Source organism: Hippoglossus hippoglossus, chromosome 6, assembly GCF_009819705.1.
Source record: "Hippoglossus hippoglossus isolate fHipHip1 chromosome 6, fHipHip1.pri, whole genome shotgun sequence".
Lineage (NCBI taxonomy): Eukaryota > Metazoa > Chordata > Actinopteri > Pleuronectiformes > Pleuronectidae > Hippoglossus > Hippoglossus hippoglossus.
In genome coordinates this window covers 13788346-13804221 of record NC_047156.1, presented here as the reverse complement: position 1 = coordinate 13804221, position 15876 = coordinate 13788346, and the positions used below count along the sequence as shown (strand labels likewise).

General features: G+C 43.1%; 1 protein-coding gene across 1 annotated transcript in view; it reads left to right on the top strand.

Moving 5' to 3' along the window:
- Positions 1–15876, top strand: part of tln2b (talin 2b) — a 52492-nt gene that overhangs the window by 19954 nt on the left and 16662 nt on the right. The window contains 24 exon segments of the mRNA XM_034586935.1: positions 1154–1320; positions 2393–2489; positions 2492–2520; positions 5478–5543; positions 5545–5592; positions 5768–5881; positions 5999–6133; positions 6306–6434; positions 6555–6657; positions 7657–7770; positions 7773–7864; positions 8262–8381; positions 8945–9142; positions 9635–9774; positions 10306–10399; positions 10890–10979; positions 11108–11230; positions 12190–12333; positions 12536–12697; positions 12848–12988; positions 13702–13883; positions 14872–15004; positions 15118–15219; positions 15343–15513. Coding sequence (XP_034442826.1) covers positions 1154–1320; positions 2393–2489; positions 2492–2520; positions 5478–5543; positions 5545–5592; positions 5768–5881; positions 5999–6133; positions 6306–6434; positions 6555–6657; positions 7657–7770; positions 7773–7864; positions 8262–8381; positions 8945–9142; positions 9635–9774; positions 10306–10399; positions 10890–10979; positions 11108–11230; positions 12190–12333; positions 12536–12697; positions 12848–12988; positions 13702–13883; positions 14872–15004; positions 15118–15219; positions 15343–15513 — 2894 coding nt within the window.

The following is a 15876-nucleotide window of genomic DNA, read 5'->3' as shown; positions in this document are numbered from 1 at the left end:
TCAAACGTTTTTCAAAGATACTTGTTATGGTTCATGTCATGAGGCTGAAGAATTCGCAAACCCAGCCAATTCTCAAGGGGTTGTAGGAGACATGTCATCCAAAACCACTACACAGCGCTCAGTCTGGTCCCAATCAACATCAGGGAGGCTTTGAAACTTAACAGGGAACACATGACCTGGGCATTTTGGGAAGGACTAACTTTATTCAACGAGAAAAAACGAAAAATGTGAAGCAGTGGATCCGCATCCAGTGATTATAGTTGTTCATTCTACAGGTATTTGTTGTTTCCCGAGGCCACAGGATGTAGGTTGTAAAGCTCCCAGATAGCTTGTCTCTCAAAGACATCTCTGGGTGAGTTATTTCTAGCTGTAGGTGGGTGTTTGGGAAACACAAGTTTTTTTTTTTATAGCAGGTGAGTGGGGCGATATATATATTCTGAAGACTTTCATTCGTGCGAGGCAGAGAGGATGACTCACCGGTAAGCTTCAGATATAAGAGCACATGAAGGTGAAAGCAATGATGTGGCTCGCAGGACCACTACACCTATACACTGTCCGCTTGCTGCAATGTTGTTGAATGATGTGATGATGCTTTTAGCTGCCAGACATCCTGTCATTTCCATGGAGAAATTAATACCTGACAATGGTTTTGGTTCAGATATTTCCTTTGGTTTGTTTTATCTCTACAGTCTCTGAATGCTGAAAAAATATAATATTTCACAAAATACACATAATTCCTATATATAATTACCCTTATGACAGAGGATTTTATTCATATCACACACAGACTTTGATTCAAATACATCAGTACTATGAGGCACAGTTAACATAAGAAAGTGTAACAGTACAGACAAACTCATCCATCACTGACACAATTTGACAGCATGTGCAGCTGTTTGTGTCAGTTTGTTAAGGAAGAATGTTGTTTTTTTTTTTACATGAAATGTTTCGCACTTCTGACAGTTAACTGATGACAACAACTGAAACTTGGCCGTCATTCTCAAAATCCTCAAAGAACCTAAACAATTACAGCCCACAGTGAAAACAAAGTTAAAGAAATGGACAGACTCTTTCTGGGCTTTACAACAGAAACTGAATTTTATTGTCTTAGTTGAAAACCTTAATATTTGTGTGGGTCTTCATGTGTGAACAGGCGAGATGGTGCGTCAGGCCAGGGTGTTAGCTCAGGCCACTTCTGACTTGGTCAATGCCATGAGGTCTGATGCAGAGGCTGAAGTGGACGTGGACAACTCCAAGAAACTTCTGGCTGCAGCCAAACTCCTGGCTGACGCCACCGCTCGCATGGTGGAGGCCGCCAAGGTGAGGACGGGTTACTCTCACAAAGTAAACCAGTAAATATGACCCAGTGTTTGCTTATATCCAAATCTTACCTTACTACTCCTGTAGATTTAGTCATTTATACCAAATAATACAAAGTACACATTTCACATTACTTGAACCATATTGCAAACAGACATTGAGCGTACACCTACGCCAAGGCCCAACAGTTCCCTTATAAAACTACATTAAAATTCACTAGACCAGGTTTTATTTGGATCGCACCAAATTGCAAATCTCTGAGAAATCAATGAAAGTGTCACAACGTTAAAGAAAGTGAAAAAAAATTCCTGCATCTTCTGCCTGATCTGAATCGACACCAAATATAATGGTTCCTTCCTTGGGTCATGTCCCCCCCCCCAATGAAATTTTATGGGAATCTGTTTTGTTGTTTTTGTGTAATTCTGCTAAAAAACAAACCAACAAATGATCAGGGGTGAAAACATAACCTCCTTGGTGGATGTAACAAAGAATTGATCCACAAATTATATTGATATTGTTGCATTTTATTTAGTAGCTTTTTCTATCAGCTCCTGTAAATTACATGTCTCATCTCACACTGTGTGCAGTGTTACAAGACGAACTGGGCTGAATTGCTTTGCTATTTTATAGAATAAACATTTTGGCATTATTGTCAGCACTAACTACCAGCATGATTTCACATCCGAAATAAAAGGGTGGCAGCATCAGTGGCTGTTAATAAGCCCCTGGCAACGTCCGAGCCGGATATTATCAGTGTGAAATACCCGAGCAAGTGAAACACTGCTTATGGCTCGTTAGATGTTTTTGATCTGTGACACATTAATCACACATCACTGCCGTTATCAAAGAGGAAGTGGGAATCTGCCACTGACGGTTTTCCTTGGAAACTGTCAGAAAGCAGACAGAGCTAAATGCCTCTTTGCATCAATTGTACAACATGCATAACAGGAGATGTTAGAATTGAATGGCTGTGGTCTGATTTTATACAGTGTGTGTGTCTATATACAGTATATACATATGCATGTGTGCGATGGATGTGTTTATGTGTCCCTGTGTGTTTATGCACCCTCAGGGGGCGGCTGCGTACCCAGAGAACGAGGACCAGCAGCAGCGGCTCAGAGAGGCAGCTGAGGGGCTCCGTGTTGCCACTAATGCTGCAGCTCAGAACGCTATAAGAAAAAACTGGTCAACAGACTGGAGGTGAGTCATCGGCGCGCTCGGTCCGTCTTTGTGTCGTTTGACCTTCATCAAAATAAGTCTCCTTACCAGCAATTATGTCACACAAACATGTTTCTCCCACACTGTGTCTCTGCTGTAGTATAAACACCGGTGAAGTGTAGTGGAAATAACAGCTGAGTTTAGACATTAGGAAATAATGAAATGCTTCACCGGTCATTTGTCCAAAAACGGCCCATTTACTATTTTTCGTCTGTGTTATTCCTCTCTCCCGTAGCAGTGAGCAACAAATGCCATTAGTGCTGTGAATGAACTATCTGCCTGTTGAGATCTGTGTGTAGTCGTTGGTATCAGTTTGCCCCTAATGACTGGGCCCCCCCTCGCTCCGGAACGCTCGATGTTCAATTTCCCAGTCACATAAACTGTGCATTACCCTGGGCTGGGATCAGCACGTATATCTCAGTCCACCTCCCTGCATTGGATGGTCTCAGTATTACTGCTAATGGTCGCCTCCATCAAGGAAATGTGTGAGCCAGTGAAGACCAAAGCGCCATGAATCTGGAGGTGTGCATGCAGCATTTATCTCAGACACATTTAGACTCATTAAGGTGTTTTTAATCGTTCAGTTGATTGATTCAGCGCTTTATTTAGACCCAAACATAGGAGTAGATAAATAAAATGCACAATACAAAAAGTGTCTCTCCTTAGCTGTCGTGTCTGTCGTTCAAAATCAATTCGTCTGTGAATGAATGTGAGCGAAGCAGTATTTATTTTACTTATTTGTTTGTTTATTTGATTGGAACAGGGCTCACTAATCAACAGACAAAATAATACCTATAAAAAAATATAACCCTAACCCTAAATATATATATATATATATATATATACACTACCGTTCAAAAGTTTGGGGTCACTTAGAAATTTCCTTATTTTTCAAAGAAAAGCACTGTTTTTTTCAATGAAGATAACATTAAATTAATCAGAAATACACTCTATACATTGTTAATGTGGTAAATGACTATTCTAGGTGGAAACGTCTGGTTTTTAATGAAATATCTACATAGGTGTATAGAGGCCAATTTCCAGCAACTATCACTCCAGTGTTCTAATGGTACATTGTGTTTGCTAATCGCCTTAGAAGACTAATGGATGATTAGAAACCCTTGAAAACCCTTGTGCAATTATGTTAGCACAGCTGAAAACTGTTTTGCTGGTGAGAGAAGCTATAAAACTGGCCTTCCTTTGAGCTAGTTGAGTATCTGGAGCATCACATTTGTGGGTTCGATTATACTCTCAAAATGGCCAGAAAAAGAGAACTTTCATGTGAAACTCGCCAGTCTATTCTTGTTCTTAGAAATGAAGGCTATTCCATGCGAGAAATTGCGAAGAAACTGAAAATTTCCTACAACGGTGTGTACTACTCCCTTCAGAGAACAGCACAAACGGGCTCTAACCAGAGTAGAAAGAGAAGTGGGAGGCCCCGGTGCACAACTCAGCAAGAAGACAAGTATATTAGAGTCTCTAGTTTGAGAAATAGACAGCCTCACAGGTCCTCAACCTGGCAGCTTCTTTAAATGGTACCCGCAAAACGCCAGTGTCAACGTCTACAGTGAAGAGGCGACTCCGGGATGCTGGCCTTCTAGGCAGAGTGGCAAAGAAAAAGCCATATCTGAGACTGGCCAATAAAAAGAAAAGATTGATATGGGCAAAAGAACACAGACATTGGACAGAGGAAGATTGGAAAAAAGTGTTATGACAGAACGAATCAAAGTTTGAGTGTTTGGATCACACAGAAGAACATTTGTGAGGACGCAGAACAGGTGAAAAGAAGCTGGAAGAGTGCCTGACGCCATCTGTCAAGCATGGTGGAGGTAATGTGATGGTCTGGGGCTGCTTTGGTGCTGGTAAAGTGGGAGATTTGTACAAGGTAAAAGGGATTTTAAATAAGGAAGGCTATCACTCCATTTTGCAACGCCATGCCATACCCTGTGGACAGCGCTTGATTGGAGCCAATTTCCTCCTACAACAGGACAATGACCCAAAGCACACCTCCAAATTATGCAAGAACTATTTAGGGAAGAAGCAGGCAGCTGGTATGCTGTCTGTAATGGAGTGGCCAGCGCAGTCACCAGATCTCAACCCCATTGAGCTGTTGTGGGAGCAGCTTGACCGTATGGTACGCAAGAAGTGCCCATCAAGCCTATCCAACTTGTGGGAGGTGCTTCAGGAAGCGTGGGGTGAAATCTCTACAGATTACCTCAACAAATTAACAGCTAGAATGCCAAAGGTCTGCAATGCTGTAATTGCTGCAAACGGAGCATTCTTTGACGAAAGCAAAGTTTGAAGAACAAAATTAATATTTCAAATAAAAATCATTATTTCTAACCTTGTCAATGTCTTGACTATATTTTCTATTCATTTTGCAACTCATTTGATAAATAAAAGTGTGAGTTTTCATGGAAAACACGAAATTGTCTGGGTGACCCCAAACCTTTGAACGGTAGTGTATATGTATAGTATATAGTGCTTTTAGGGTTTTTAAAGGGATTCCTTTTCTTCATCCCTTCTTCCTTCTTACTAATCATTTTGGTATTTGACCCATCTTAGTTTGATTAGAACATAACAACACACAAGGCCCAACACTTTCCTTAAATTCAGTCAAGCCAACAAAACAATGCACATCATGAAATCATAATCTCCAACTTTATTATGCCTTGGAAAGCTAGATGTCCCTGATCCGCCCCTTTGTCCGGATCCACACCAAAAGTTAATGGGTTGTTTTCTGGCCCACTTCAGTGGCCCCATTAGTCCAACAAGTTTCATGGAAGTCAGTAAAAAAAAAAAAAAACGAGCACGGGTGAAAACATAACCGCCTTGTTGCAAGTAGTAATACTGGTCGGCGAGGAAATGAATGTTACTCAGTTAGTCAGCACCAATCTCTTGCCGTTGTCTAAATATTTTCTTTCCTATCCTCTGAACAGATAGCTGCCAAGCAGGCGGCGGCTGCTGCTACTCAGACCATCGCAGCTGCACAAAACGCCGCTGCCATCCAACAAAAATACAGTCTCACATCAACATCTCGTTCACAGCTGCAAGGTAAGATCATGAACTCTTTCTTATGAGCTCTTGTGTTTTTAAAAAACAAAGTCAAAAATCCAGGGGAAAACCTTTAACCCATAAAATATGAATGTTTTGGTAGGTTAGGATAAATTTTTCTCTTTCACATGTGATGATGTGGATATGAATATGCATAACATGTGTTTGAATGCAGGGAGTAGCGGATAGCATCCCCCATTTGGTGCAGGGCATGAGGAGCAGCCAGGCCCAGCCTGAGGAGCTGGGTGCCCAGCTCGCCCTCATCATGGCCAGCCAGAGCTTCCTACAGGTTCTTCCTCTCACCATGACACAGCCAGCAACCACCAATCTCTATCAGTATACAAAAAAACTTTTTTTTGCACTTGAAGCAATGAATTTGTTGTTGTTTTCTGTCACCATCCCTCAGCCTGGAAGTAAGATGGTGGCATCTGCAAAGTCAGCCGTTCCGACGGTGGCTGACCAGGCTGCTGCTATGCAACTGGGCCAGTGTGCCAAGAACCTGGCTACCTGCCTGGCTGAGCTCAGGACTGCCACTCAGAAGGTACTGTATCTACACACAACACCGTTGGGCAGTATTCACCTCACTCGTGCAGGAAATGTGTTGCTCTCTTGTGAAATATTGCTTCATGTAGCGTTTCACGTTGGTAACTCTCTGCTCTACTCTGCATTGTGTGCATATGAGTAATATTTATATGTGTGCGTGTTGCTTAAAGGCCCATGATGCATGTGGTCCTCTGGAGATCGACCTCAGCCCTGAAAACAGTCCAGACCTCAAGAGTGAGCTTCAGGATGCCAAGATGTCCGTCATCGATGCGCAACTCAAACCTCTTCCCGGGGAAACGGTCGGTACATCGTGGAGTTCAAGTGAAACATTACACTTTAGACGTTCAACTGCAGAAGGGTTGACATATTTAAAGTGATGGTAGCGGTGAATCAAATAGTATTTATGTGCTCTGATGCAGCTGGAGAAGTGTGCCCAGGACTTGGGGAGTACATCTAAGGCTGTGGGCTCGTCCATGGCTCAGCTGCTAACGTGTGCGGCACAAGGCAACGAACATTATACAGGTAAAATAGGTTTATTCTACACCGAGAGTAGATATAATGGACCTTAATTTATTTCTGTCTACCATCGGTTATGTTTTTAGAAGAGGGGATGGATATGATAAATATACCTAGATTACTGACTGTAGCCTTTATTGAAAATGGGGGTGTGGGGATAGAGCAGGTAGAGAAAATCACGACTCCTTTATTTGTGCTGCTGCTATTGCCTTAAACTGAGCCCTTTGAATCCAGCCTGCCTCGGCCATTTTGCCGTCAATTCTGTCGTAATTGAAGATCTCAGGGGAGAAGAGATGAAGACAGATAGAGAATAACATTTTCTAACAATGCTCCAGAGCAGCGCTCCATGCTGTGGCCCAGGGTGCCGCTCGCTGCTCATTAATCTTATTTTCACTACATTTAACATTCCATCAGCAAATGGCTCCACTTGGCTAGCTAATGCAATTTGATGCAATTTGCTGCTCTTTTTTTCTCCTCTGCTCTGGTGTATGTATAATAAGTTAAGGGCAAGCTCCCCACGTGGGGGCCATCTTTATTATATTAACTAATTTATTTAAAACAATGAGGGCATTTCTGTATCAGTTTTGTTCGCAGCGTGGCACCGCCAAGCCCCCGCCGGCTCATTTCAGCAATGCTATTGCAATTATAGTAAGAGGACAGGAAATGCACGTAGCTCTCAGTTTGTGTTGCTTAAACAGGAGGCTGCAAAGCAAAGGTAATGAGCTTGAAATGAATGTGTTTAGTGTGGTGTCAGTTTCGATTTCTGCAGAAACATGATTTCTTATTGTAACTACATTAAAAGATACGGCAGAGGAGAAAGGGAACATCTTATCTCCTCTGTATTTTAGAATAGTATGCCTGTATTATATCTATAGACAGCACAGATGTTTATCTGTAGCACATATGTAATGGCCAGTTTCTAGTATTTACTGAATCTGTTATTATATTTATATGTTTTGGTTTCCAGTATGATATCGTCTGCTGTGTGTGGCTGGTTGTTTGCAGGTGTGGCTGCCAGAGAGACAGCCCAGGCTTTAAGGACACTGGCCCAAGCAGCCAGGGGCGTGGCAGCCAGCACCAAGGAGCCGCAGGCTGCTGCTGCAATGCTCGACTCAGCCAGTGCGTCATGGAGGGCTCGGCCATGTTGATCCATGAAGCCCACCAGGCCCTGGTTCACCCCGGAGATGCTGAGAGTCAGCAGAGACTGGCGCAGGTATAGCATCATAGAAACAGTGATGTTCATGTAGCAGTCTCTTTGTTCTTCTCTCTCTCTCTCTCTCCTTCACTGATTTGTAAAAATATTTTCCTCCACAACAATCATCCCCTCTAAGCGTTGCTATTTTCACTCTACTTTGTCCTCTCGCCTGGTTTTGTCTCTCTCAGGAGCGCCAGTGTAAAACTGCTCATTCTCCCTCAGAGGGATAAACATATTGTTTTGGCTTATATCTGTGACAGCAGCATAAATTAGTGTCACAGATTACTGTGCACCACTGTCAGCCCAATTTGTACTTGTGTCTTTCCCCGTATTGCTTTGATCTGGGGTTTTGTGTTGCACATTGTGAGAATGACAAATGGACAATATGTTGACAGAGCGATGTGCTGTGTTTCAGGTGGCCAAAGCGGTGTCGCACTCCCTGAATAATTGTGTGAATTGCCTGCCAGGCCAGAAGGATGTTGACATGGCCCTCAGGAGCATTGGAGAGGCCAGCAAGAAGCTGCTGGTGGATATTGTACGTCCTGCTATATTTTATTTCAAAGATTTGTTGCCATTTTTATGCCTTATGTTTTAAGCAGTATCTTTGGGTTGTCCCTTTCTATCCCAAGGGATAAAACACGTTTCTTCCCTTGTGAACGCGATATCTAACAAACACTTTGAGGGAATCCTTTCAAATTTTGTTCAAACGTTCGCTTGGACTAAAGGATGAACTCCTTAGAATTTGGTGGTCAATGAAAGAGCTTTGTGACCTCACAAAACCCATTGTTGGTCTTTTGAACATGATATCTCAAGTCTGGCTGTTGGGAATTTCTTCAAATTATGACCAGTTGTCACTTGGAGTCAAAGATGAACTTAGATTTCAATGGTCAAAGGTAAAAGAAAAAAGATTTTTAGACTGACACAGCACTGGTTGGTGGAGGCATATAACTCGCAGTGCAGAAATTCTAGATTATATGTTTTTGAACACAAACCATTTGAGTACATTTGAGATGTCACCCCATAATTGCTCAGGGTATTTCCATTTTTTATGTGACTGATGATATTCCAGTGTGGCTAATGCGAGTCTTGTCTTTGAAGCTCCCTCCCTGCAGTAAGACATTCCAGGAGGCCCAGACTGATCTGAACCACACGGCCGCTGAACTCAACCACTCTGCAGGCGAGGTCGTCCACTCCTCTCGAGGAACAAGCGGCCAGCTGGCTGCGGCCTCGGGCAAGTTCAGCCAAGACTTTGACGAGTTCCTTGATGCTGGCGTTGAGATGGCAGGACACACTCAAGTAGGTTTCATGATCATATAACCCCCCCCCCCCACTCCATTGAAACAGTTCATCGATAACCCACTCACCCACTATTTCACACAGAGAGAGGAGTGCTCAACCAGCTTTGATGGACATGAAAGCTTAAACACTGAGAGGTCGACCCTTATATTTCTGTGTCACTTTAGTACCTAAGATATGTTAATTAGATCTTTTAATCTAATTCACTTAGGCAAATGATTGTCCCCTTGAGCACTAACATAGTCAGAGGTAATGAGATCTTGTGAAGTTCTTGTTCTGGCTATTTTGCTCATTAATCTGCCAAGATCATCGGGGATTGGAGTTGATGTAGCATGACAACAAAGTCGTCTTGCTAGAGGAGAAAAGAGGATATAGGTCGTGGGGATTCAGTGGGAACATTCTCTTCAATGTGTTGTCCCTTAAAAACCAAATACTGTATATTTAGATGACTAAATCCATCTTTTAAAAAAATATTTGTTTCTACCTGTACAGAGCAAAGATGACCAGATCCAGGTCATTGGTAATCTGAAGAATATCTCCATGGCGTCCAGTAAGCTGCTGCTGGCTGCCAAGTCTCTGTCTGTGGATCCAGGTGCAGCCAATGCGAAGAATCTTCTCGCTGTGGCAGCAAGGTGTGCGATAACATGCAAACAGCCCCTGATTTGTATCTGATATCCTCCTCAATTGCTTGTAGTTAAGATCTTGCAGTCTTTGCTAATACACTGAACTGTTTCCAGACTCACGCTTTGTGGCAATTGTGTAAAAAATTGTGCACTTAAATGTCACAAAACGTCTCCACCGCTGCATCTGTATGCCGCTCCTGAGCTGCGTCTGCTCAGCGTTGCTGCAGGGAGTGTCGGTCCTCCCCCTGGTGGAAAGAAGCCAAGCAGCTGGTCCCGCAGGGCTTCGGGCCTGACTGACTTCTCTCTGTCTAATTAGGAAGATGGAAGCCTTGGATAGAGCATGTCTGTGCTCAGCAAGGCTGAACGCAAACCCGAGACAGTCTCGATACTCCTGCGTTAGCCTATCGCAGCTTGAGGAGGAGAGCTATAAGCATGTGTTAGTGAGTGTGAGTGAAGCCAGGCTGTGCGTGCATGCAGGGGGGGGGGGGGGACACATGTGAGAGCTAAAAAGCCTTGTGTTGCTGCCTGTGTGTGTTTCAGGGCGGTGACAGAGAGTATTAACCAGCTGATCACGCTCTGTACCCAGCAAGCAGCGGGACAAAAGGAGTGTGACAACGCCTTGAGGGAGTTGGAGGTATCCGTCCCTCACACACGCTGTACCACACACTCACACACAAACCTTCTCAGGCCTGTTTTATGTTGTCTGTGCCTGTACTGGATGTTTTCCATCAGAGAAACTAGGAGCATCTTTCTACCCTTGTCTTCCATGTATTTTGCATTTGACTACACTTATTGAGACATTCATTGGAGATGGATAATAAAGTCAGAACTACATTAACTGCATTAGTGCCCCGGTTGAACAAGAGGACTTTGCATACTGAAGCCTACATTCACTTCAGCTCAAGTAACTGAAAATGACAACAACTCAGTGCATTTGAAAGCCTTGATTATCATGGTTTATCATGGCAGTGTATTAGAATCAGCTTGATTTACATTTATAGTGTTTGCCTTTTCAGATCTCATCTCCATAGCTGATAAACGTGTAAGGGTGTCAGAGCAGTGTTGTTCAGCGGTGTCTGTATTGCGTTTAACTATTAGCGTCTTCGTCATGTTTCCGTACACAGGCTGTCAGAGGACTCCTAGATAATCCCAACGAGCCTGTCAGCGAACTCTCCTACTTTGACTGCATCGAGAGCGTCATGGAAAATTCAAAGGTACTGGCTTTTAGAATAATTGCGGGCACTGTATACTTTAACTGTCAGACAGAGATATTCTACATCGTGTCGGCAGCTGGAAATCCTATTTTTGCATTTTAATATTTCTCCGTCTCCAAATGTCTCAGGTCCTCGGAGAGTCGATGGCAGGTATTTCTCAGCACTGTAAGACGGGTGATGTGGTCGCCTTCGGGGAGAGCGTGGGTGTGGCGTCCAAAGCTCTGTGTGGGCTGACGGAGGCTGCAGGACAGGTGAGATCAGAGACTGGGGTAATAATAGCTTGCTTATATTTATCGATCAAACCTTTCTGCGTCTGTTCGTCCATCTGTAATATTTTTTGTTTCCAGAGCAGATTTTGAAAACCGTTGAGACTTCCTTCATGAAACATTTATTTTAATGAGGTTGTGAAGTGGTGCCTTGTCATATTTATATATTATATATATATATATATTTTTTTTTAATTTTCCGTATTTCCATGGCAACAACTTTGACTGGGCCAAATTAAGAGTAGGCTCTCAACTCAGAACATTTCACCAATAAGAAACAGAAACATACCACGTATTCTGATTAAAGGCTGCGGATTTGATGGGATTAACTTTTATTCACGGGCACAGAATTACAGCATCACTCAATACTCGACACCTGCAGTGCACAATAAACAAATAAACCTTTTTTTAAAACAACGATCGGATGCTGTTGAGCTGACATCTTTGAGATTGCTGCATTTGGTTCTAACAATGATGCCGGATAGAAGCACCCAGAATTAAACAAGCCAGTTTTAACCTGCTTCGTAAAACAAGTTATTCATGGTGGCCAGAATTTGAAAAGACATCTTGGGTATATGGAGCTTGCTTCGTCATACAGGCCCCGGGTTTCATTAGGGTTTTTTTACAGACTCCCACCCCTGAAGCTGAAAATGATCATCATCACCTCCCAGCAAGATTCAGTTGGCTTGTCCTGAAAAGGTCACACTTTGACAAATCATTTGTTTCCACTGCTGATCTCTGAGAAAGATGCCCTATTATGCAGCGTGTATACAATATGCATCTAAGTATGTATCTATTCATGTATTCATGTGCTCATTTCTGTATGTCAGAGAACATGGAGCACATGTGTGAGGGTGATAACAGAGTGTTGGAGAACAATAAAAGACCTGTCTAGTGACAAAGTGATCTTTAGCATAACAGTGTTTCTGTTTTCTGCCCTTTAGGCATCTTATCTTGTAGGCGTGTCTGATCCCAACAGTCAGTCAGGTCACGAGGGGCTGGTGGATCCCATTCAGTTTGCTCGGGCCCACCAGGCTATACAGATGGCTTGTCAGAACCTAGTGGACCCCGCCAGTAGTCCTTCACAGGTAAGACGGTCCAGTCCAGGGCTGGCATATTTTACAGAGCCATTCCCTGGTATGGATCTCTTGTGTCATAAGTTAAATGGCTCATTAAGTTTGAAAACCTTCAAATCGATCCCAATGTCGTAAATAATTTGCCCGGCACACCTCATCGTTATGCCTCATTTTATACAACTCTGCTTCTCGGTGGTGTTTATCCGTTTGTCAGGTCTTGTCTGCAGCAACCATTGTAGCCAAACACACCTCAGCTCTCTGTAACGCCTGCCGCCTGGCTTCCTCCAAAACCTCCAACCCGGTGGCCAGGAGACAGTTTGTCCAGTCAGCCAAAGAGGTGGCCAACACCACAGCCAACCTCGTCAAAACCATCAAGGTCAACTCCCCATCTGATCAAAACGTTGAGTGTAAATTTGTTACAGAAATTCTTCATCGAGTGAGAAGCTGTGGATGTGTGTATATTTCCGTTACATCCCAAAATACGGCCAATATGGACAATTATTGAAATGGCGTTGTCTTGTTTCAGGGCTTAGATGGAGATTTTTCGGAGGAGAACAGAAACAGGTGCCGTGTTGCTACGACCCCGCTCCTCGAGGCTGTAGAAAACCTCTCCACCTTTGCCAGCAACCCTGAGTTTGCGAGCGTCCCGGCACAGATCAGCAATGAGGTATTCAGTCATTTTGATGCTTGTTTATAATTTACAATGTTCTTTTTTCACTTTTCCACAGTTGCAAATGACTGAACTGATTTAAAATGGACGCCGATGTTTTACGACATCCTCTGTTCTCAGAATCCTCCTATTTGTAAATTTTCTACACTCATCCGAAAGATAATTTGGAAACTTCTCTTCAGAGAGATTTAATCGCTTGTGTTTGTGACTGTGTGCACTCGATCCATTTGAAAGAGGCACTCTTATATGAGCCAACACAAAAGGTTTGTACAGCGAACATGGCGGGGAATTGGATTGAGCTCCAATTTTCCCGTTTCTTTTAATATCGAGAAAAGACTTCGGGAGAAAAATGGATTTTTATTTTTCAATCTGAGCGGAACAGTCCTCGCACAGTCCTCTAAAAAGCTTTATGGCTGTAATCTGTTGGAGGGCAGCATTTAACTGCACTCTCTCACAGCACAGCTGCTCTAATCTTCAGCTTGTTAATCTAATTGTCGAGGGAGGCTTTGGCTCGGATCATAAAGACTAAAGGTGTTTCTTCCCGCGTCTGTGTAAAGCTGCCTTTCTAATCTCATCCCTCCCTCTGATTGCACCTTTGATCTCTCCAAAGTCGTCAAGAAATATTAACAACTCTTTCATACCAATGTGGCTCGCGTTGTTCATTGTTGATGTGCTAATCGAAACTGTTGTTTGTGTTTTCACCTCCACAGGGCTCAGCCGCACAGGAGCCTATTGTGCGTTCCGCCCGCTCGATGCTCGATAGCTCCACTTACCTTTTAGAAACGGCCCGCTCACTCGTCCTCAACCCCAAAGATCCGCCCACCTGGTCCATACTGGCTGGCCACTCCAGGACGGTGTCTGACTCCATCAAGAGCCTCATCACCTCCATTAGGTTTGTACTAATCTTTACCACATTCGTCTCAGCAGGATTATCCTGAATCGAAGTTTTTTAAGGTTTCCTCACAAAACCTGTTGCTGAAACTGGAGGTTTTATACTGCGACATCTGCTCAGACAAGCAAATTGCAGCATTAGTTTATAGATGCTGTGATTCCTGCCGTTTTGTAATAGATTAGAGAGAATACTACAGAACAGTGCTGAGATGATTTTTGACAGTGGATCTGAAACATGTTTCACCAAAGTTAAAGCCCCCAACGACTTCCATCTTCATCATCATCCTACAGGCACATGCACAGACGTCACTATTCTCATAACAGCTATGGCCATATTTTTTTGGTTGTCTCACTTTGTCGCTGAGACTTAGATGATAAGCTCGATGCAGCTCTCATCTTTCAATGCTAAATATGAAGCTAAAGCCAGCGGCTGATTAGTTGAGCTTAGCATAAGGATGTGAGTGGCCGCTGGTTGCCAGGCAAACTCATGACGACACCATGAATTCAGGAAGTCATTGATCCTGACTAAAATTGCTAAGTTTTTATAAAGTAAACAAACTAGATATAACCTGTTAATCAGTAAGTTTAAGAGGTTCTGGTAATTTTTGCTTATTTTAACAACTGTTCTATGGTTTATCTGCATTTATACAGCATTTTTCTAGTCTTATCGACCACTCAAAGTGTTTTACCCAATCACACACAAATACAGTGTTACTATATGCTGTGCTTTTGTATTGCACATTCACGTAAGAGCTGTCAGCTGCAATTTAGGGTTCAGTGTCAAGCCAAAGGAATATTTTGTCATGCTAACCCTGAGTGAAAGATCACCTCTATCTCCTGAGCCACAGCCACACTTAGAGCTTTACTGTAATTTCCCAAAATATTTAATGTCAATTATTCTTACCTGTGTTAAATTTTTGTACTGTATATTCATTTGAACAGAAAGATATAGACATGTATTTAAATGTGTTCAATATCTCTGGTGATAGGGACAAGGCACCAGGACAGAGGGAGTGTGATTACTCCATTGATAACATCAATAAGTGTATCCGGGACATTGAGCAAGCTTCCCTGGCTGCTGTTGGGCAGACCCTGCCCTGCAGAGATGATATCTCCATGGAAGTGAGTTCAAGTACCCCATCAGCTCTATCTTGTCCGAGACAAAGACCTTAATGGGATCTGTACTCTTTCTGTTGTGACTTATACTGTAATTCTCTCCCATTGTAACTCACTAGGCGCTCCAGGAGCAGCTGACATCCTCTGTTCAGGAGATTGGGCATCTGATTGATCCTGTCTCCACCACAGCCCGAGGTGAAGCTGCCCAACTAGGACACAAGGTGCCGGTCTGATCATATATCCCTTCATCCACTCTGGATTGAGATAGAAACTCCCCGTTCTGTCTGAACTATCTTGTGACTCAACCCTTCCTCAGACAGTTCTCTTAAAACTCCTTCTCCTAGGTGACTCAGCTGGCCAGTTACTTCGATCCACTCATCATGGCGTCAGTGGGGCTCGCCTCCAAGCTCCATGACCACCAGCAGCAGATGACCATCCTGGACCAGACCAAGACCCTGTCGGAGTCAGCCTTGCAGATGCTCTACGCTGCTAAGGAAGGCGGGGGAAATCCAAAGGTACCTAGAAGTTCATAATATTCACATAGTTGTGTTTATCAATTCAAAGCCATCAGATCGTTATATCTGTGACCTGTTTGGAAAGAGATTCTTCTGTGATTTACATTTTAGTTTGTTGTTTAAATTGTTCAGGACTTCATGGTTTGCCTAAGACAATAATACACAGATGTGTCACAAGATAAAAACGGATCTCACTGGTTTTTACAGCTTTCCACATCGGTTACAATTGATTGTAAGATTTTTGTCTCCACGTCGGCGACAGCCAGTGGCCAGTCTGTCCCATTTTAAGAACCCATTCTAAGAACGCCGAGAAGAGATTTCTTCAAATTTGGTTTAAAGGTTCACTTGGACTCAAAGATGAAC